Source organism: Rhineura floridana, chromosome 9 (assembly GCF_030035675.1).
Source record: "Rhineura floridana isolate rRhiFlo1 chromosome 9, rRhiFlo1.hap2, whole genome shotgun sequence".
In the NCBI taxonomy this organism is placed as follows: domain Eukaryota; kingdom Metazoa; phylum Chordata; class Lepidosauria; order Squamata; family Rhineuridae; genus Rhineura; species Rhineura floridana.
The window spans coordinates 31,501,161-31,523,201 of NC_084488.1; the positions used below are offsets into that span (position 1 = coordinate 31,501,161).

At 41.5% G+C, this 22,041-nt stretch overlaps 1 protein-coding gene across 1 annotated transcript in view; it reads left to right on the forward strand.

Moving 5' to 3' along the window:
• The window catches only part of KIT (KIT proto-oncogene, receptor tyrosine kinase), an 88,539-nt gene that overhangs the window by 19,293 nt on the left and 47,205 nt on the right, over window positions 1-22,041 (forward strand). Inside the window, exons 2-4 of the mRNA XM_061584403.1 lie at window positions 8,760-9,008; window positions 19,860-20,138; window positions 20,642-20,778. Of these exons, the coding sequence (XP_061440387.1) occupies window positions 8,760-9,008; window positions 19,860-20,138; window positions 20,642-20,778 (665 nt within the window). The remainder of the gene's footprint in view (window positions 1-8,759; window positions 9,009-19,859; window positions 20,139-20,641; window positions 20,779-22,041) is intronic.

The following is a 22,041-nucleotide window of genomic DNA, read 5'->3' on the forward strand; positions in this document are numbered from 1 at the left end:
GGAATGGAATAGGATCATTCCACTTTCCAGCAAAACTCTTGAGTGGAACCTAGTGGTTCCGCTTAGGCCTCACTGAGATCACTGCAGTGGTGTGGATGCTGGCAGTCTACCAGCCATTTATTTTGGCTTCCCAGGGGCTTGATGCCCCCACCTCTCTTTAGCAGTTCCAATAGGCAGAAAGAACAGGAGATTTGTCAAGACTCTGGTGGACTGCTGCGCATAACTGGTGCAATGGAGCTGTAGGTCACAAAATGTATAGCCTTGCTATAAGCAAAACGAGTTCTCCATAAATTGATCATAAGGTTATTTGTAAGTCTTGCCATCACTGCTATTGCTATATCCCAACTGGATATTACAGTTTTTAAAATGCAGTGGGCTTACTCCAAGGGTGAGTCATTTGAGGACCATTTTTCTGGTATATCTATATTTGTAGAACCTTAATCTCATCTATACCTATATGATTTAACAAGCCAGTGATTAAATTAGTATCATCACCAGTGATCGTTTGTTTCAGAAAGCAACTACCCTGCTCCCCATTTTGGTGAGCCATTCTGTACTGCAGATTGAAAGGTTCTTGGGCTATGATGTCCTCTCAGATTCCAGAATGACTACCCACTTCTGGACTTCCTCCTGCTATGCAGGTATTAAAGACATAGGCACCCCTTTTGTGGACAGTCACTGTCAATTTTAGTTGAGATATATTATTAGAATTCTTTTGTCCTCAGTTTAGTTGTGTAGATTATTTTAATCTGCATGTTTTATTCATCGTTGCATTTGTCTCGAAATGAGATATTTCAGAGGAAAAAGTCCAGAGATAACAAAATACCAACAGTAGAATAATTATGTAGTTATTGCTATTTTTTCTTCTTGTAAAGGCTTTATCTAGGAGACTATCAGAATATCTTTAATGAAACTTCAATATCTTGATTAAATTGCTGCCAGCCCTTGAAATAATTAGCATTCATATTACCAAGAAAGCTGTACTTCAGTTTAATTCGGCGTTATCTAAATGGCTGGTGATTCCTGCTGTCGGGAGGAATGCTTTGTGGAGTTCCAGCTTTCTTGCATTTTTATTTTATTGATGCTACTTTCTCATAGAAATCTAAAAAACATCCTCTCACATTCTCATGGCACATTACAAGAAATATTTATTTCAAATAAAAACAGAGTTAAAAGATAATGCACTTTTAAAAGTGCTTCCAAAGTTAAGTTGGGGGTTGGGGTGGAAATGCAAAGCATTAAGCAAATTGTCAGGTAAAGGTTGTAGTGAATGAAAAAGTAAAAACCCAACACATTTGAATAATGAATTTTCCATTAGTGTGTGTTTTGATCCATTTTAATTGTTCCAAATTAATTATTTCATATTTTGTATATTTAAGTGTATAATGGTTAAAAAAAATTAAACAGTGAGAGTTATTAGCTGATTAGCAGTTTACTAATATGAAAGAAAAATGAGTACATTTCAGAAAGCATCATTAATTTTGTAGGTTTACCTGAAATCAGAATTGTCACATGTTCTCAGTAGGCAATATTTTGACTGAGCAAAATTCATGGTTGCATTGGTGCAAAAACTCATCACGGTACATCTGGCATGTCACTCCCCCAATAGTGAATTCAGGTAGTGAGTGTCAACAGGGCCAAAATGGGGCCTCTGAGAAACAAGCAAGAGGCATTAATATATGTGGGATAACCTGGAGTTTAACAGGTGGTATAGCATAGTGGGGGGGGGAGCCTGGCTGGGGGGGAGAGTCTGTGAGTTCAAATCCCCGCTCATGTCTCCTGGGTGTCAAAGGCCAGCTAAAGATCACCCCCACAGTGAGTGGCTCAGGAGTTATGTGCCCTGCCACCTGCGCAGCTGTGGGCAAGCTGCATAGTCCCAAGGAGCCCAGTTGCCCCCCAGCTGGCAGTTGCAGACAAGGAAGGGGCCGGCTTGTGCAGCTGTGGCAAGCTGAGCAGGCTCTAGCCAACTGGGGAAGACTAGCCTCAGAGAGACGCAATGGTAAACCCCCTCTGGATACTGCTTACCATGAAAACCCTATTCATAAGGTAGCCATAAGTTGGGATCGACTTGAAGGCAGTCCATTTCCATTTCAACCTGGAGTTTGATGAAGTTGATTTTTTTTAAAACAACCCAAAGGGGGAGGTTTTCCCTTCCCCAAAAAAATCCCAGTGAGGATTGAGTATGTTTATTCAGGGAATGTTAAAGGTCAGTTGGAGGGGATGGAAAAATACCTCTGTATGTGTGTATGTACATGTACAGTGGCCTCCTTGAGCTTCTTATAGTATGTTAGAAGAAGCCATTGCTGGCTGGCAGGAACTCTGAACAGGAGCACTGTCTCTGGGAGGTGAGGATCTATTGTAACATTTTGTTGCAGGTCTAACTTGTATTGTCCATTTAATTCATATGACTGAAATCGATCTAACTTATTTTTGATACAAAGATTTGACTTTATTTTAATTCATAAGCTACTACATTCTATTACCAATACACATACCTTTATTTTTTAACATGAATGTTTTCAAGGTGGCTTTCAAACAAATGATCTTTAAATAGTAAACGTAGTATCAAAACTAAACATCAGTAAAAACCACAAAATAAAACTAGTGGATGCAGCCGCTAACAACAAATACTATTAAAAGCACAAGCAAATAGGAACCCCCCCCACACCATTCAATTAGTTGTGCCCAGAATAGGCATGTTCAGTTTAAAGTGAGCACATTAAGTCTGCTTACTTTACCATAGGCTCTTACCAGGACAAGGAGAAGAATCTTCAGCCAAATACATTTGAGCGCTTCATGTACCTTGTGACCGCTTATATTTATTAATCTTGAGATTAAACTCTAACCCAGCTGCCAGTGTGGAAGTCTTCTCTGGCTGCTTTAATACATGGGGCTGATTACGTTAGTTTCACTAAAAAGGTAGCGCTTCTGTCCTGATTTCTAAAATCCCTTTCACACTGCAGTACCTGTTGCGTTAAGGAACAGCAGCTTTTTCAGCCGATATACCGACATTGTGTGCAACTGTCTTTCCCACGGCTTGTTTTCGTCCCTCACCCATGCACACTGTTCCTCACTGTGTAGGAGGTCTAAGATCTCGGCCCGTCACCATGAAAGCCCTCTCCCTTTAGGATCTGACTTTTTAATTGTTTTAGTTGTATCAAGACAGGAGTATGTGTGGAAAATGCTGCTGCTATCTGCACCTATGCCGGAATACCGGTACATTCATCAGGCAGAAAACAAAACAAAACCCTGTGTGACTAAAGGGCGGGAACGCACTGCATGGTGGGATGCCTGTCACATGAGTGGCTGCAGCTAGCGATAAACTCATGCAATCTTTCGGGTTCCCAGCCTTGCTAACAGATTATTTCTGGTATCATTTATCACGGAAATTAGCGCTAAACTTCCACTACATTCCAGTAGAATTCTGGAGCTAGCTTGTGCGTTGTGTGAAAGATCAAATATAATGTGCAAATTGCTAGGTAAGAAGTCATCAGAACAACGGAATAAAGTGCAGTGTGAAAGCAGCCTCTGTCTCCACTTGGGGATCACTCCAGTGTTGCTGAAAAACAACCCTGGCTTGGTTCCAACGAGCCATTGCTGGTCTAACATCATAGACACTTGATACCATCTCAGCTGTAATTCAGTAGAGACAGTTTCTCCCATTCATCTGCCTTCTGCCCTCCTCATTCTGGCTCCTTCACACCCCTTTGTGTCATTCCGACCAACTAGCCATTTACTCACCCTCTTCCTGCCTGCCCACTTCTACCTCTTTGCCTTGGTGGCTGCATGAAAACTCCCTCTTCCTGGATCACATCTCTTCAGCCATGCCACAGGAAACATTTTTCCATAACAGGGACATTTAGCTCTGTATTGTCTACCACTGACTGGCAAACACGGCCCTCAAGGGTTTCAGACAGGGAATCTTTTCCAGACCATTCTGGAGATGCCGGGAGTTGAACTTCCGACCTTCTGCAGGCCAAGCCAATGCTCTGCCACTGAGCTATAGCCCTTCCTGACAAATATTGTAAGCGACGTTTCCCACAAGGGTTCTTGTTTTTTATTTATTTTCTTTTTTAAAAAAATCACCCTGTGAGATAAAGCTCAGTTTTTTTCCCTCAGTCCTTTACATTTTGGCTTGTTGCTCTTCAGAGTGTTAAAGATAATGGGATTAATGTTAAAAAAGAGAAAGAGATTATCATTATCACATTATCTCCACAGATGGTGCAAACATCCCATTTGGTAAACAACAGAGCCCTTGTTAATCTTGTCTCTTTATCTTCCTCCTGCTTAAGAGTTTCCAAAGAAACCACTATTGATCTGAAAACCTTGGGATATTTAGCTCAGAAACTAACTGTGAAGGATAATTGACCTGTTCTGTTAAGCCCTGCTAGCCTAGGGTGTCAGTTGTGTTTAATTGTGGCAACAAAATACTTTGTTCTAAAGCAAGACCTTGCAAGGTACATGTTTGTCACTGTAAACAATGAACAGGTATTGTGGCTGTTGTTTTCCCTGGTACTGAGAATATGAGAAGGAACATCAGGGACCTGAACTTTGAATAGCCCTTCCTTGGATCAAATGAGAAATACAGGTGATAATCACCTCTGATAACATTGTCCTTGGTTAGTCATGTGGAAAATGCACCACAAGTCAGTTTCAATTGCTAAAGAGAAGATAATAGTGTCAAGTTGTGGGAGCTCATAAGTGCAGCTGAAAGACACCAGTGTAGCTGAGCAGCTTTGGTACCATTTTAGGTGCAAGCCCTGAAGCTAAGTAGCCTTGTGGTATCCTCTGTGGTATCCCTTTTAGGGAACCTAGGCAGGCCTTGCCATGTTTCCTTCTCTGTAGAGGAAGAATATAGTGGTGATTTGCCTTCCTGCATGAGGCAGGCCAGCTGCCTCTGAGCTCTTTCCTAAAGAGCTGCTTGACATGAAGACAAGAATTTTGGGCAGCCATATGTTAAAGTCTGATTATTGTTCTTCTGATGGACTAATTGGAGACCTTGCTGTTACAGATAAGAAAACTTTGGAGCAGCTAACAAAAGGACTGAGTTCATAGTATTTACTTGATCTATATAGCCTTAAAAGAACTAACAACCAAAAGGTGTTACTAGATTAGAAACTCTACAATAACAGTGGGGAGGTGTGTTAAAACTTAGGGGCTATCTTCCACAAGTCACAGCCACCTGCCCCACACGTGATGTCACATATGATGTGGCTACAAAGGAACATTGGGAGTCTTAGAGTGTGCTCCTGATTGTTCCTTGGTAAGCAGAGTTTGTATTTTGGTGCCTTTCAAATTTGGCATCGTATGGAAGCCTCAATGAAAGTGGACCCTAAAGACCCATTTCTTTTACCTGCCTAGCTTGAAATCAAACCATGCAGGCAAAGGCTTTCACCTGATGCCATGGTGACAGGTGGGTGACCCTGCCCCCATGTCAGATTGGCCTACAGAAGGTGGGGGATGTCAGGATCTGTTTCCCATCCCACTGTATGGCACGAAATCTCAGTATTTAAAGAAGGTAATTAAACAGCCACAAGAGTGGCTGTATACTATAGCCAGCATGGATGTTTCACATTCCATAATGTTAAATTGAAAATACCCCTCCATATCCTTCTGATGCTTCCCATAAGCTTATTTCAAAACAAAACCTTACAAAACTTACAGTCCTGAACTTAGAAAGGGCTGCTTAACAACCCTCTAAATTTTCATGGTGATACACATAACAGTCAGAGATAATAGAGAGTTCAAAGTCTAAAAAGAGAGAAAAAAACCCCAGAGCCCTTTTGGACTTTTTTCTGTCAGAGTTCTCATAATCTGTTGAAATTCATTACAAATCAGCCATATTCACAGAGTACCTGTAATCCTATTACTGACCTTGCCCCATACTCGGATCTTCATCTTCTGCAGTTTAAAAGTTTAAAAAATGCCTAGCTGATTTTTAATTAATAAATTTTGGCTTGAACTCAATGATAATGTTGGGCATGCTCAGTAAGAACCAACTGTCAGTGTTCTAAAAGCCAGACTCCCAGCTGCTTGGCTTGCCTAATCAGGGGGCCACATCCACACCAGATGGTGATTTCACTTGAGACAGTCATGGCTTCCCCCAAAGAATCCTGGGAAGTGTAGTTTGTGGAAGGTGCTGAGAGGAGACTCTATTCCACTGACAGAGCTCCAGACTGGTTTAACAGTCAGCCACTCTGATTGAAGGTCTGTGAGTGGACCAGGGCGTCTCCTAACAACTCTCAGCACCCTTCACTAACTACGCTTCCCAAGATTCTTTGAGAGAAGCCATGACTGTCCAAAATGAACTAAAGGCCTGGTGTGGATGTGGCCAGGGGCAGCTTTGGTTTAAATTTGAGTGGGAGGCTATATGTGCCTGCCGCAGAACAAAAACGCTGCAAAACAATGATACTGTTCACAATGTTTTCCTTTTGGAAAGGAAAGGGGCTTCTCCTCTGCCCAGTGCCCACCCACCCAATCTCCCCCCTCACCCTCCTCCTACCCACCCTGCCCCTCCCCCAGGTCAGTGTTGGACTACGACCTGGGAGATCAGGCCAGATTTCAACCCAGATCTCCCCAGTCCTATCCAACATGCTATCCAATATACGACACTCAAGGTCAAAATATACATCTTGTGCTTAATGCTCAGTTACAGTTGTGGGAGGGTGTTGTTGTTTGAGGGATTGCAACACACAGGGAGCTTTCCCCTGTTTCTCCCTAGCCGTGACTGCCCCCCCAAATCAGCCCCTTGGGATGCCAATGTCCTTCAGCAGCTATAATTAATTTAAGAAAAATGAGAAACATGGTCACATGCAATACATTCAGTATAGCATGTAGTTTGACTCTTAGTCTTTATTGATTGGAAAGGGTGTCTTGATTAGATTCCCTAGAGAATCTGACCTTCCCTCTTTGCCTTGTCATGTTCACTTTCTTTGGATTTGGAGTGTTTATCTGACATCCTCTTCATCCGTTGTATTTCTAAGAGCTGTAAGGTTGTGAGATAAATAAATTTGAGACTGCACTATAATGCAAACTTCATTTGTAGACTTGGCTGATGACATTGTCCCTAATACTGAGAAAAATAAACTTAAAAGAAACCTATTAATTGAAGTGTTCTTACCATCAGCATCAAATGAGCACATTGTGAGCCGAGTAGGGCTCTACTGACAATTGATACACAGAAAGTTAACATGAAATAACCAGATTATGATTCAAGTGACTTAGGTTGGGGTGTTGAATAGCTTGTGAATGGCTTCTGAGAAACATGGCTTTCCTTTGTGGGTATCTACAAATCATAAGCAAACTATAATACATGAAGTGCTTATATTTAAACCAGTTTCAGAATCCCCTTTAGTAGCTAAAGCTAACATACATTTTTTGTGGGGCTGTGATAATACATACACACAGTAGCTGAACTTGAACTTAGATCTCATGGAGTTAGTCACCATTAAGTCCCTTTCATTCAAATTGTAGCTCAGTGGGAGAGCACATGGTTTGAATGCAAAAGGTCCCACATTTAATCACTGGCCTCCCTGGGTAGGAAAGAGAATTGCATAGCATCAGAGAGCACATCCTACACAATTTCTTTTCCTATCCAAATGTCAGAAGAGGAAACTGGAAAGCTAGATTTCTTTCTCCTCTATTATGTTATCACATATACATCATGTGAAGGAAAAACAGTGAGGTACATGTATTATTCTTCCATTTTCAAACAAAGAAATACTGTGGATGAAAGTGCTATAATTTGAAGGTGGGCAGTGATTGTATGATTGGTGCCTTTATAGATATGGTGTCTTGATTCAAATCTTCTTTTAGTTACCATAGGTAACATCCACACCATACATTTAAAGCACAAGGCTTTCTCCAAAGAATCCTGAGAAGTGTACTTCGTTAAGGGTGCAGGGAATTGTGATTCTATGTGGGGTAAACCTCAGTTCCCAGAGTTCTTTGGGGGAAGCCATGTGCATTAAATGTATGTGTGGATGTTTCTGGATTTTTAACAACCTGGCCTTGAAGGGGAGCTGGAGAAAAAGCTATAATGAAAGTGCAGTGAAGGTGGGGAAGTACTTTATAAAACTTTTCAGAGAACGAAGAAATTCTTTGAGTTTTGGGGAGAGGATTTACCTTTAAATGAAGCCGCAGAAGATAATTTTCTTTTCCTTTTTTTGACAAAAAGCAAAATTTCCCTCTTGCTTCAGGGTTACCCAGCCTGGCTGCATCCATCTTCATTACTATACAGATGTCCAATGGGAATGACACCACATCATGATATAACACCATAATCAGCCACATTGTTTTGTTTTTGTACAGTGTCCTATAATGGTGTTATGTTATGATGTAGTGTCACTCATATTGAGCATCTGTTTGTTAATAAAGATGGATGTCCCCTGTTGCTTGAAGCAGGGAAGAGGGTATTGGGAGGCGGTTATACCAAAAAGAGAGAGAGAGAGAGAAATGTGCTCTCTGTTGCCTCATCTGAAAGGTGTAACTTCACCCCAAAATCTGGCATTTTCTCCTTATCCCTAATGTCTTTGGGGCCTGTTTTCATCAAGCCCCAACCCTGCAAAATCGCCTTAAAAAGGCTAAACTAAAAACAATGTAGTTTAGCAGCCAAGAAATTTCAGTTACCAGCCATGGAATTGAGTAATCTTTTTTTTAAAAAAATCTAACTACAAATTAAATTTGTGTAATTCTATGCAGCTTGATTTTTAAAAAATGAGATGTACAAAACACTAAACACTAAATTTTATTTTTGGCAGGTGGTACAAGACCTTCTATTCTTGCAGCAAAGTCTACTCTGGTTGTGAATAGCGGGCAAGAATTAAAGCTGCTGTGTAGTGACCATGGCCCTGTGACCTGGTATTTTCAGAGTGCGGTCCCATCAACAAAGCCAGTGAATTCCAAAAAGAAGGAATTTCACATAAATAAAACACAAGCAAGCCACACAGGAACATATACATGCATAAACAGAGAGAATATGAACAGCTCCATTTATGTTTTCGTTAAAGGTAAGATATTGTTGTTTTTCTCGTCCTTGTTACCCCAATAGGACATTACCTAAAATGTAACGGGAATGGAAGCTTGGTTTGTGCTTGTGTTTACATTCATTACAATGATATTTATTATGTGATCTTTTCACATCATGAGAAACCAGAGTATCAGATTAAAAAAACCCTTCAGATATCTGCTGCACTTGTGCACCACAAGGTAGACATGATGTCTGAGTAAATGCTTAGCTGTGCATGCACCTGTTAAGCTATTTAAAGTCCCTGTGGAGACTTCCTGCCTCCAAAAGGGTGAGCAACTCCTTTCTTGAACCATTGTTGTAGATAGGTGCAGTCTTGATCGAAGGTGGCACTACTCTGAAACAACCACTCCAAGAAGCATTCTTGAAATGTGTGTGGCATAATCCCTTTGCTCTTCTTGGTGGGAACATAGGGCAGTCTGGCAAGGTATGCTTGTTTCTAAGACTTTAAATAGCAGCTGTGCTCCACCACCACCCCAGTCAGGACCATAGGGAGGGATCATTCCACCTACACCATTGTCCCAATGAAAATTCCTCACCTCCAAACTGCTATGTGGCACTAGAGGAAGCTGCTCTTGGCACACGTTACCAAGCTATGTGTTGAACTTGATGTGTCATTTGGCCCAGAGATGTGAAAGAAGGTAGTCTTCACTCTTTTACAACCTCTGGGCTCCTTTGGGAGGAAGGGCAGAATAGAAATTTAATAAAGAAATGCAAAAAATAAAACATGGGATCCACTTTTAACCTAAGCATGTATTTGGGGAGCCTTTTCTTACTTTTTATCATATATTTGTATGCTTGTAGAGTTTCTGTTGTGACTTACCTTAGATCAGGCTTTGACCGAGTAGTGGGTCTCAACCCCACCAATTAAATCCAATGGCTTAAGATATGGCAAAGATGTGGCAGCCTTAAAGCAACCTTAGTTATCTGAAGTGGAGACTTTGACTCTACAGCACAAAGCCAGCCTTGTTTTTTACTGTTAAAGATTGTTAAAAGTACAGCCAAAGATTGCAGTCCATCAGAAGACCTACTGCCTTAACAACAAGCATCAGAATAAGGGCTGATACATTCAGATTTACTAGGGAGAACATTAAAGTTCCTTCAGCAGTTAGTAAACTTACTTATTTTGTAGTTAGGATTAGATATGTAAAATTTCCAGAAATTTTGAAGCCATGGCATTCTCCCTGGCAACCATGTGGGTGGATGGATCTCTGCCAGTTGGGGAAACATGAGCTAAGATACCAGTTTGGTGCTGCCGGATCAATTTCAGTCTCATTCTGTCCATAGTATTGGTTGTTTGGTTGTTTATGAAGAGGATCGTACAGTTCAGGTAGGTACTTGTGTTCATAAGCACAGAAAAGAGGAATCGTTGTAGTTTAACTAGCCATGTAGCCTCCTGGATCAGAAATGGGCAGTGAAGTTCTGCCTCCCAACGATAGTGGCTAAGCTGTGACCCGCCAACTGAACTACAACTTCTGTCAGCCCCAGCCAGCATGGCCAGTAGTCAGGTATGATGGGAGTTGTAGTCCAGCAACCTCTGGAGGGCCACAGATTAGCCATCCCAGAACTATAGGATCAGAGAACTTCCTTGTGGTATCACTCTACCACCATGAAATTCTTTAATCCTGCAGTTAGGTCCAGGGTTCTTTGCATCTCTGTTCATTACTCATTCCTGATCCACTGGCTACATAGCACAACACTATGTCTACTACCTCTCTTTTCCAGGATCATCAGGCATAGTTTCTTATTGTCATTTGATGAGAAACCCCATAGTGTCTATGAAGAAATATTTGCTCTGCAGCTTTCCCTGCATGAGCCACTTTAGGGATGCTTAGTGTAGGTATGATTGCTTGATTTCTGTACACTTGTTGACTAGATGTCAGGGGAGCTGACTGTGGCATCCTTGCTCACTTTAAAAGGCAGTACCCTGTCTTCCCTAGGCTTTTACCACATCAGGTAACGCCTTCTAACCTAGGCCATATATTTTGCTGACACCAGGACCTTTACCTTAGGTTCAAATTCTTATACGTTAGGATAGGTGTGAAACCTTAATATTACACTGTATTATTCTCCTGTTCAGTAATTGGGCATTAGGCATGGGATGATGAAAACAAAAAGATTTTTATGGATACATTTGATAAATATAACACAATAAGAAGTCACAATTCCAGCTGAACCTAACCCTATACTAACTCTACCTGTTCTTCTTTAAACCAGACCCTAACTGTCTCTGTCACTGAGCCCTATTAGTCCTATCTCCGTCACTCTCCAGAACTATTCCCTATCAAGCTCAAAACCAGTACTCTATCTGAATCCTCAAGTACACACTCTTGCTCTGTATATCACACTCCTCCTCCCCCTTCCACTCGCTCAACCAATCACCATTCGTATGCAGATACTACCTTCCTGACTCACTCACTCAACCAAACACTTCTTCCCATAAGCATCATACATTTAAACATCAGTAATATCACACTGACTCCATTGAAAGGTGATATATTGGAAGTGCTTTTTAATACATTTTTAAATCTCCTTTTAAAAAATAGATGTTTTTAATATGTTTGTAGTGGTTGTTTTGTCTTAATATATATTAAAGTCTGTTTTTATGATGTGCTAAAGTGTTTCAGTGCTTTTGTTTGCTGCCCTGGGCTCCTATTGGGAGAAAGGTTGGGTTATTAATCAATCAATCAGTCAATTCTGAGTTCATATCAGTAGTGGTAGATCTGTGATGGCTGATTCACACGTTCAAGTAATCAAGCAAGTTTGCAGTCATCAAATGATAAAGATGCACATGAGAACTGCTATACCAGTGAACCCTGCCTGGTAGCTATGGCCTCCATATTTAGAGGGTTTAATATGAACCAAGATTCAACCCTGAAACTGGACAGTATATATGAAGAAATAATAGTCAGAGGCACATCTGAGCAGCAGGCTTTTTCTTTGTTGCTGAGTAACCCCAGTCTATTGCCACGGAGCTGAAGATGGAAGCAGGACTGAGCTTCCACTAAGACTTGAGCTCCTGTAACTCTGTTTCAAAGTATCAGCTGTGGGATTTGTTTTGGGCTACGTGGCTCCATTTCCTTTCAAAGGGAGCTGAGGATCTAAAGTATGGGCTTCTAATGAGTCCTCTGATGCTGTGGACAGCTGTTCTCTGGTCCTTGATAGGGATTTATGGAAGTACCACCCCAAGTGAATTGCATGTTTTGCTAGAATGTCCATAGTCTTTTGCTGGTAATGCTTGAGAGCTGGTTCACGCGTATGTATAGATCACTTAATTTCCCATTATTTGATTATTCAACAATCAGTGATAGGTGGTTGAATGTACAGACTTACTCCATGGAAAAACTTTGCTTTTGGGATGCAAGAGGATCTGGAACATCTAATTAGTCGTATTAGATTTGCTTCATTCCCATATGTAAGACATGAAATGGTAAACATATATATATATATATATATGGACCAGAGCTTGGAAAAGTTACTTTTTTGAACTACAACTCCCATCAGCCCCAGCCAGCGCCATGCTGGCTGGGGCTGATGGGAGTTGTAGTTCAAAAAAGTAACTTTTCCAAGCTCTGATACGGACTATATTTTGTTTAAACTCCCAACATTTTCTGGTACTGCATTTCTGGTAGCATTTCCACCACTGTCTGGAAGTTGCCTTTTCTGTGGTGCTTAGTTGTGTATGCTCAGCTGAACTGAGAAGTTCCTCTTCACATCTATTGGGTGATGCCTTTGAATTACTTTTGGACTTTGATTTGTTGATTTCGTTTGCTCTGAGAAGCCCCTTGTACAGAAAATCCAGCAGTTCTGTCCATTTCTCTCAGGGAGTCTATTTTCTTTGCAAAATGCCATGCTTATCATTTGTAGTAGTCTGGATGTATGGAGTGTCTGTCTTGGAGGTTGTTGTTGTTGTTATTATTATTATTCCATCATGAAACCCACATTGGCCTATGGATCTCAGGTCTCCCATCCAGTCACTGACCAGACTCAGAGTGGCTTAGCTTCTGTTATCTCATGTGCCTTCTGACCATAATCTGGGACCCAGTAAAGTGAGATGGGGTTATTTCTGTGAAACTGAGAATCAGATGGATTATCTGGTGTAGTCCCAGTGAGATCACATGACATGAATAAAGATTGGTTCATATCTTTTGAGTGTAGGGTGGTTGCTGCTTCCTTGGGGCATATTTTGTGGGAAGTTCCTATGTCGGCGCTACACCTCCCTGAGGACCAGCTGTACCGATATGGAAACTTCTGACATGGACTACCTGTCCCATGAGATTTCATCATTGAAATGTTACCAGTGTGTTACAGGTTCCATCCACTGATGGTGAATCAGTAACTATACCACATTAGCAACATAGAATCAGTCTTTTCTCAGGCCATTTTACCTCACAAAAACTATTCCAGAGAAATCCTGTAGCCCTTGTAGTTATGGAAAGTCCAACATGAACACAAAACCTTTCCTGTATTAGATGACGTTTCCATTTATGAAGGGGATAGTTCTGCCCATGCATATGGATATGTTTTAAAGCCATTGGTGGGAATAGTGAATCCTGCTCACACAAGCTCGATGTGCCAGAGTGAATTAAGGCCTGTGGATTTTGGGGATATGTCTGTTAAGGTGTCTTGAGGATTGCAGCAGGTAGAATAAGCCTTTGCTACCAGTTAAACAATTTTGGTTAAGGCTCTGTTCTGGTAAGGAGGGATTAAACATCTGGCCTCATACCACTTTCCATAGGAATTCTCCTTTGTAAATGAGATGCAAAAAAAGTTATTCATGGTAATGAACTAAAGGGTGAATTTAACTGTGTAGGCTACATTTTGCACTGAAATTTCAATAAAAAAAGAAATTGTACTTTGGTAGGAATTCTGACATTCTGTGATCTTATTTCCCCTGTTACAGTTTACTACCGAACAGTAGGATGATCTGGAAAGCATAAGCAAAGTAATTCATATGCTCACGTATATAGATTTATTTATTTAAAAACATCATTTAATCTGCTCTGTTCTTCTGGTAACTTAAAAATACCTCACTGGTTTCCAGGAGAAGAGAGATACAGTTTTAGCATTTCCTTTGAATAACAACTCAGTCTCAGCTTCTGGCTAAAATCCCAAAGTACATCTAGATTGACATTCAAAAGCCCACATCATAAACACAATACTTAAGACTGCTAATTTCACAGAAGTTCATTTTAGACCTCAGAAATATGATTGTGAGGTTTCTCTCATTCCCAGCCCTTCCTCCCGAAAGGAGCCCTGGGTGGCATGAATTAAAGGATGAGGTGGTGAGTACAAGACCAGCCCAAACAACCTTTGCCAACCTTGGGTCCCCAGATATTGGATTACAACGCCTATCCAGAATGGGCTGTGGTCAGGGATGACAGGGGTTGTAGCCCAACAACATCTGGGGGCCCAAGGTTGGGGAAGGCTAATCAGGAGAAATGATCATTGAGGCTGAGAACACATCCTACCGACAACCCATTAGCTAGCATGCTCATAACTTTCTTCCATTCTGTTCTTTTTCAAGTCATAAATGTCCACAGTACGCTTGGAGACGTATTTACAGTGTTTTGGGGACAGTCCCAGCAAAATGCTTTCTAGTGGAGTTTTTCTGCTTTCTCAATTACACAAGAAAGGATTGTAATGATGATTAAAAATTCATAAAGATTATTTTATGCAGAGTTCTTAACTGCCTAAATTTTAAAACAGAAAGGACAGTTGAGTAGTTCTGAAAAATTTAGTCTTGGTGGCTGTCTGTCCCTTTAACTCTGCTGATGTGGGCTAAGTCTGCATTTTCACAAACAAGTCACAGCACTGTAGAATTACAGGGGCTACAAGACAATAGAATCCAAACCCTAAGCAAGACTTTTAATCAATACTCCATGCTCAGAGGAAATATACCTATTGAGTATCGGATGATGGGAACAAATAACAGTGGGTGGCTCTTGCTTTCATGCTCTGCTTTGTGAACTTCCCACAGGCACCTGGCAGGCCATTGTTTCCTTGAAACTGAATCCTTGGTTAGATGGAAGTTTCTGTTCTTAGGATAAATCGGGGTGTGCAACAAGCAGAGAAGATGCACTGCTGGAAAAGGTTGGCTCCAAATTTCTCAGTGTGGCATCCAACAACACTCATTGATTCAACATATTTATTTATTTATTTATTAAACTTCTATCCTGCCCTACCTTTCAGAAGGACCCCAGGGCTGCAAATGACAAAACACCAAAAACATCTATAAAACATAAAAACAAAACACTATTTATTTATTTATTTATTAAAAAAAAACTACAAAAACAGGTTTAAAAACATCTTAAAAACAATTCCAACACAGATGCGGATTGGGAAAAGGTCTCTACTTAAAGGCTTGTTGAAAGAGGAAGGTCATCATCAGGTACTGAAAAGACAACAGAGATGGTGCCTGTTTACTAATTAAGGGGAGGGAATTCTAAAGTGTCAGTGCCACAATACGAAAGACCCAACTCCTACGTTGTGTGCCATATTTAATATTTCTAGCATTGAGTTATTCCCTCCCTTATGTTCCTCCACTATTCTCTTCCATTATTGTCTTCATGCCACCATCCTCACATTTTGCTGCCATCCTCTTCCTTGTGCATTTTTTCCTGCCACCATCCTCCATTTTCATTCCTCATAGTTTTCTACTACTTTTTCCCCTTCCTCACCAGCCTGCCCACCATTCTGTCTCCCTCTTTTCCGTCTTCCTGCACCTGTGTAGCCCGCTCTTTATTTTGTGCCAGTGGCAGAGGAAATGACTTCAGGGAAGATCGAGATGGACAGGCTTGGTGTAGCAGTAGTAGTGCTGGTGGATTGCTGTATGAGCTGTCTCTGAGAAGGTGGCTCTTGACCTATTGGATGGATGCATCTTTTCTTTTGTTGCCTCCTTCTGTTTGCCGACTGTAAGTGGTCAGAGTTCATCATTAGCACACTCTTCTTTCCAAGCTATTAATTCATGAGAAACTATTACTTTAGTAATATCCATCTTTGCCAAGTTGCAACTCTGCCTAGTCTCTCTTTATTTACCAGAGAGAAGTTTGCTGATGACAGTATGCTCATGACACACAGCTTGCTCTCTCCATTCCAACTGAATCAGGAGAGGCTGTAAAGGTGTTGGACAGGTATCTGGAGGCAGTGATAAGTTGGATTGGATGGGGCCAATAAACTGAAGCTGAATCCTGATAAGACAGAAGTGCTGCGGGTGGGTGATTCCCGTTTCTGGGAATTAGGTGTACATCCTGTTCAGGGAGTGGTTATACTCCCCCTGAGGGAAGAGGTTTGTAGTCTGAGAATACTTTTGGATTCCAAGTCAATAGAATCCCAAGTGGCTTCTGTGGCTAGAAGCGCTTACAACCAGCTGAGGCTGATTTGCCAGGTATGGCTGCTCCTGGACCGGGATAGCCTGGCCTCAATTGTCCATGCTCTGGGGACTTTCTGTCTGGACTTCTATGATGCGCTGTATGTGGAGCTTCCCTTGAATACAGTCTGGAGGCTGCAGCTAGTGCAGAATGCGACTGGTAAGTGCGGCATCCTGACACGGCCATGTGTTACCAGTTCTAAAAGTGCTACAGTGGCTGCCAGTGAGCTACAGGGCCCAATTTGGGGGGTTAGTACCCATAAAGTCCTAAATGGCTTGGGACCAAGTATCTAAAAGAGTACCTTCCTCAGTATTGACCATTTCAAACCCTAAGATTGGCAGTGGTGGCTCTTCATTTGTGGAATGCACTCCCCAGTGAGGTGTGTTTATCTCCCTCACTGTTGACTTCCAGGAGGAATTTAAAACATTCCTATATACCTAGGCATTTGGTAGGTGAAGACTACTGTTCCTGGCAACCTGAAGATCACTGATGAAACAATGTTTTTAACAGTAACTGTATTTTAGAATGTTTTAAACTGTTTTTTTATAATGCTTTTCTTATTTCTTGTTAAATTGTTGTATTGATATGTTTGCCACCCTGGAACGTGCTCTATATAATAAATAAATCAGTGAACATAAATTATAGCAGTTATAGATAGTCTTATTCTCCATTAATCTGTCTAATTTGGAGGCAATTACTAGATGTTGTGATAGTGACTTTAACTATGTACTGTGTGAAGAAGTAATTTTTTTCTCTGTTCAGAATATCCCACCAGTGATTGGATGACACCAGGGTTTAGTTAATGGGGGAGAGAAGGGAACAAACTTCTCTCTCTCTCCCTCCCTCCCTCTCCCTCTCTCTCTCCCCCAGTATGCACAATTTTATTGTGAAGAAGGAAGAAAAACGGAAGACATCGGAAAAAGCCAATGTGGCTACACGGAAGACTAGTGGAGGAGGTAAAAATAAAAAAGAGCATGTATAAAGAATGGAAGGAAGGACGCATCACCAAGGAAGAGTACCGACGAACGGCTCGGGCTTGCAGGAATAGCGTAAGGAAAGCTAAAACCCAGAATGAGCTGAGGCTGGCGAGGGAAGCGAGGAACAACAAAAAGGGGTTCTTCAGATATGTTCGAAGCAAGAGAAAGACCAAGGAAACGGTGGGACTGCTGCTCAATGAGGATGGCAAAATGTTGACAGATAACAAGGAAAAGGCAGAACTGCTCAGCCCCTATTTTGCCTCCATTTTCTCCCAAAAAGGGAACAGTGTGCAACCTTGCATCGGTAGCAATCTCAGTAAGGGGTCGGGATTGCAGTTCAAGATTGATAAGGAGATAGTCAGGAAATACCTAGTTAACCTAAATGAGTTCAAATCTGCAGGGCCTGATGAACTGCATCCCAGAGTATTGAAGGAACTTGCTGATCTACTCTCGGAACCTCTTGCCATCATCTTTGAGAAATCCTGGAGAACGGGAGAGGTGCCGGAGGATTGGAGATGGGCAAACGTCATCCCGCTCTTTAGAAAGGGTAAAAAAGAAGATCCGGGGAATTACAGGCCGGTCAGTCTGACTTCAATACCGGGAAAGATATTAGAACAGATAATAAAAGAGTCCATTGGCAACTATCTAGATGACAATGCTGTGATTAGTAGGAGCCAGCATGGGTTTGTCAAGAAAAAATCCTGTCAAACTAATCTCATCTCTTTTTTTTATTGGGTCACTAGCTTAGTAGATGGTGGAAATGCTGTAGATGTCATCTATCTAGATTTCAGCAAAGCGTTTGACAAAGTCCCCCACGACCTTTTGATTAGCAAACTGGTCAAATGCGGACTACATGGAAATACTGTCAGGTGGATTCACAACTGGTTGGAAAACCGTACTCAAAGAGTGGTCGTCGGTGGCTCTGCTTCGGACTGGAAGGAGGTTTCGAGTGGAGTGCCACAAGGTTCTGTCCTGGGGCCGATACTCTTCAACATTTTTATCAGTGACTTAGATGACGGGGTGGAGGGAAGCCTTATGAAGTTTGTGGATGATACGAAACTGGGAGGGATAGCTAACACAATGGAAGGCAGGAATAAAATCCAAAGGGACCTGGATAGACTAGAAAATTGGGCTGAAATTAATAAAATGAAATTCAATGAAGACAAATGCAGGATTCTGCATTTAGGCCACAAAAACGAAATGCACGGGTACAGGATGGGAAATACCTGGCTTAGCAGTAGTGCGTATGAGAAGAACCTTGGAATTGTAGTGGATCGCAAGTTGAACATGACCCAGCAGTGTGATGCTGCGGCAAAAAAGGCAAACGCGGTTTTGGGCTGCATAAACAGAGCTATAGTTTCCAGGTCGAGGGAAGTAATAGTCCCACTATATTCTGCATTAGTCAGGCCTCATCTGGAATACTGTGTTCAGTTCTGGGCGCCTCATTTTAAGAAAGATATAGACAAGTTAGAGCGGGTTCAGAAGAGGGCGACGAGGATGATAGCCGGTATGGAGAACAAGTCTTATGAGGAAAGGTTGAAGGAACTTGGCATGTTCAGTCTGGTGAAGAGAAGGCTGAGGGGTGACATGATTGCACTCTTCAAGTACCTGAAGGGCTGTCACATAGAGGAGGGTACAGATTTGTTCACTGCTGCCCCGGAGGGTAGGACTAGGTCTAATGGTTTTAAGTTGCAGGAGTGTAGATTCAGATTGGACATTAGAAGGAACTTCTTGACAGTAAGGGCAGTTCGGCAATGGAACCGACAGCCTAGGGAGGTGGTGGGATCCCCTTCGCTGGATGTCTTCAAGCAGAGGTTGGACAGCTATCTGCGGGAGATGCTCTAGCTGTGGATTTCCTGCTGTGAACAGGGGGTTGGACTCAATGGCCTACAAGGCCCCTTCCAACTCTATGATTCTATACATGTCTAATCAAGTCCCACTTTCCTTACTCACCCTTTTTCTAAACTCATAAACTCCAAACATGGTAACTTTTCCCATATGCTGCCAGGCCAAGTTCAAAGTTCTTGTATTAATTCACAAGATCCTTAACAACTTGGGTCCAGGATGCTTTAAAAACAAGCTGATTCCTTACGTCCCTACCGGATCACTGAAGTCTTCCAGGGAGTCACTGTTTGTGGTCCTCCCATGGCTCAGACACATGGCTCATATCCAGCAGGAGGTGTGTGCTGAGGATTGTGGGACCAATTCAGGAACTTCTTCTAAGCTGAGATCAGGCAAGCCCCAATTAAACTTCAGTCACGAAGACTTTTTATTTCAGTAATCATTTTAAGTAAGTTTTACTGATGTTATGGTTAATTCTAACTGAATTTATTTCTATTTTATTTATTTTGTGACTTCATTGTGCAGCCCTTAGAAACAATGGTGTTAAGTGGTATATAAATTGTTGGAAATCATAAAAAATTACTTGTGTGAATGCTTGTGTTTCAATACACAGTCTTCAGGAAAATGTTTTTGTTTTCATTACAGATCCACAGGTTCTCTTCTTGCATGAGCCTGTCACATATGCGACGGAAGACAGTGACGCTCTTGTTCAGTGTCTAGTGACAGATCCAGATGTTTCAAATTTCACCTTGAAAAGCTGTGATGACAAACCTCTGCCTCAACATATTGTGTTAGTTCCTGATCTTCGGAAAGGAATTACCATAAAAAATGTACAAAGATCATTTAGGGGTTGTTACCAATGTGTGGCACAACAAAATGGAGAGGAGAGAGTATCAGACACCATTCCTCTCAGTGTGAGGCCAGGTAACATAAACCTTCATCTGCACTGGAATTCCATGCTTTATTGACGACTGCCATTGTTGTTTACCAACATCCTCCTGCAATTTAGGCAGCCAATAAAGTTGGTATATTTTTATATAAGATTGCATGTTAACAAGGGGAAATCATTATATAATTATTTCTTGCTAATGGTACCCTCAGCTGCCATCAGTGGATGCAAAGGCAGTTGGGTTGTAACCTTATAAAAATGGTCACTGAATTAGTTTCCTGATTATGCTTCAATCTTTGCGGGATTAAATATTCTGTATGTTTATCTGTACATGTTATGTAGTGCCAGTAAATGTTTTCATACTTTAACTAAGAGATGTACTTGGCTTGAAAGAACAGTGCTAATACATTACAGAGATCTAAAATACCTCTAGGAGGTCTGATATTTTATTGAGAGGTTAATAACTAGATTTTTTCCTCTTCTCTCTTGGAGGCTCTGCAAGTAATGAAAAATAATGCACATCTAAATTGTTTTCCAGTTCACAAATCCCTTCCAGTCATCTCCTTATCCAAAACCAACCAGCTTCTCAAAGAAGGTGAAAAATTTGAAGTTATGTGCACAATCAAGGATGTAGATAGCACTCTGCAAGCTAATTGGATTTTTCAAGGCAGCGCGGTGAGTTCATTATACCCCATCAGTCTTAACTAATGTACTTGAAAGAACAATCTAAAAAACACACCGCAGGATCACTTTGGGGGTGCATACTTCATTAGTTATGACAAAACAATATTCCTGAGAAGTGGTGTTTCCCAGAGCAATAGCCTTGACACATTTCAGATAGATTGTCTGTAGATTCCTATCTTTTCAGTGGATTTCTACCCTTTCTGCCATACATGGCTTGCCAACAACCTATGTGGAATCTCATGATCCGTCTCTGTCCCTCCAGTTGGTAGCAACTACTGGATTCCACCCGCAAGGCTTCTCATCTGCTTCCTATGATTTATTTAAACTAGAAGTTATCCTCCCAGTTCAGAGCAACATCTGCAACATCTGCTGTCTTGCAGCTTTAGATTCCTTTTTAACTTTCCTGCTTTATTCTTATTCCTCCCTGCTTTGATTTTTTTTTTTTGCTTTGTTTTGTTTTGAGTCTTCTAACCATACTTGTCCTCATTTCTATCCCTGCTTTCATTCTTTCCTTTTGTTTTATTATCTGGACTAAGCCAATGTCTCTGGTTGTGTTTGAGCTCACAAGTGCAGAGATGCTCAAGAACTTCCAGGCCTCAAAGGGACTCCATTCTCAGAGGTTAAATGCATGTTATATGTTAATGCATAGAAGAGAGCCAATCCAAATAGTTGTTTAAAAAGGTAAAGCGGAGTGGAGATGCAAGGAGGAGGATTCGTCTCTTTGTTGTCTTATCATTTCTCTGTCCCATATCATCCTGCAGTGTACAATCCCACCCACCTCCCTGAGTCCAAACATGTTTGGTAGAGCAAACACATGTTTGAGTTCATGGGAGAAAATAGCGGGCAGTTTGGAACAGAGAAGTGGTTGGCAGGTGAAAGGTTAACTATTCCCTCCCCTCCCCCTGCTTCTCTGCTTTAAATTTCTCCCTTCTGAAGCTGCTTTGCTTTTTAAAAAATATACATTTGTATGTGATGTGTAGCTAGTACTCCAGGAGCTGCTGTGTAGAGGGGAAACTCTTCAGAGGCTCTCTGGGAGGCAGACACCAGTGGCTGGGTCTGAATCAGGCAATTAGTCAAACGAGACAAGGGGGAATGAGAGAGTTCAGTAACAGGAAGCTCAAGGACGTGAGGAATTGAGGCACTTGTTGAGGGATCGAGGTTGCAATGAGAAAGCTTCAAGTTCACAGTCACAGGTTGCTATTCACAGTGCGTCAGGTTCCTGAGGCTGATAGGGCACTTATGAATTGCTGGCAT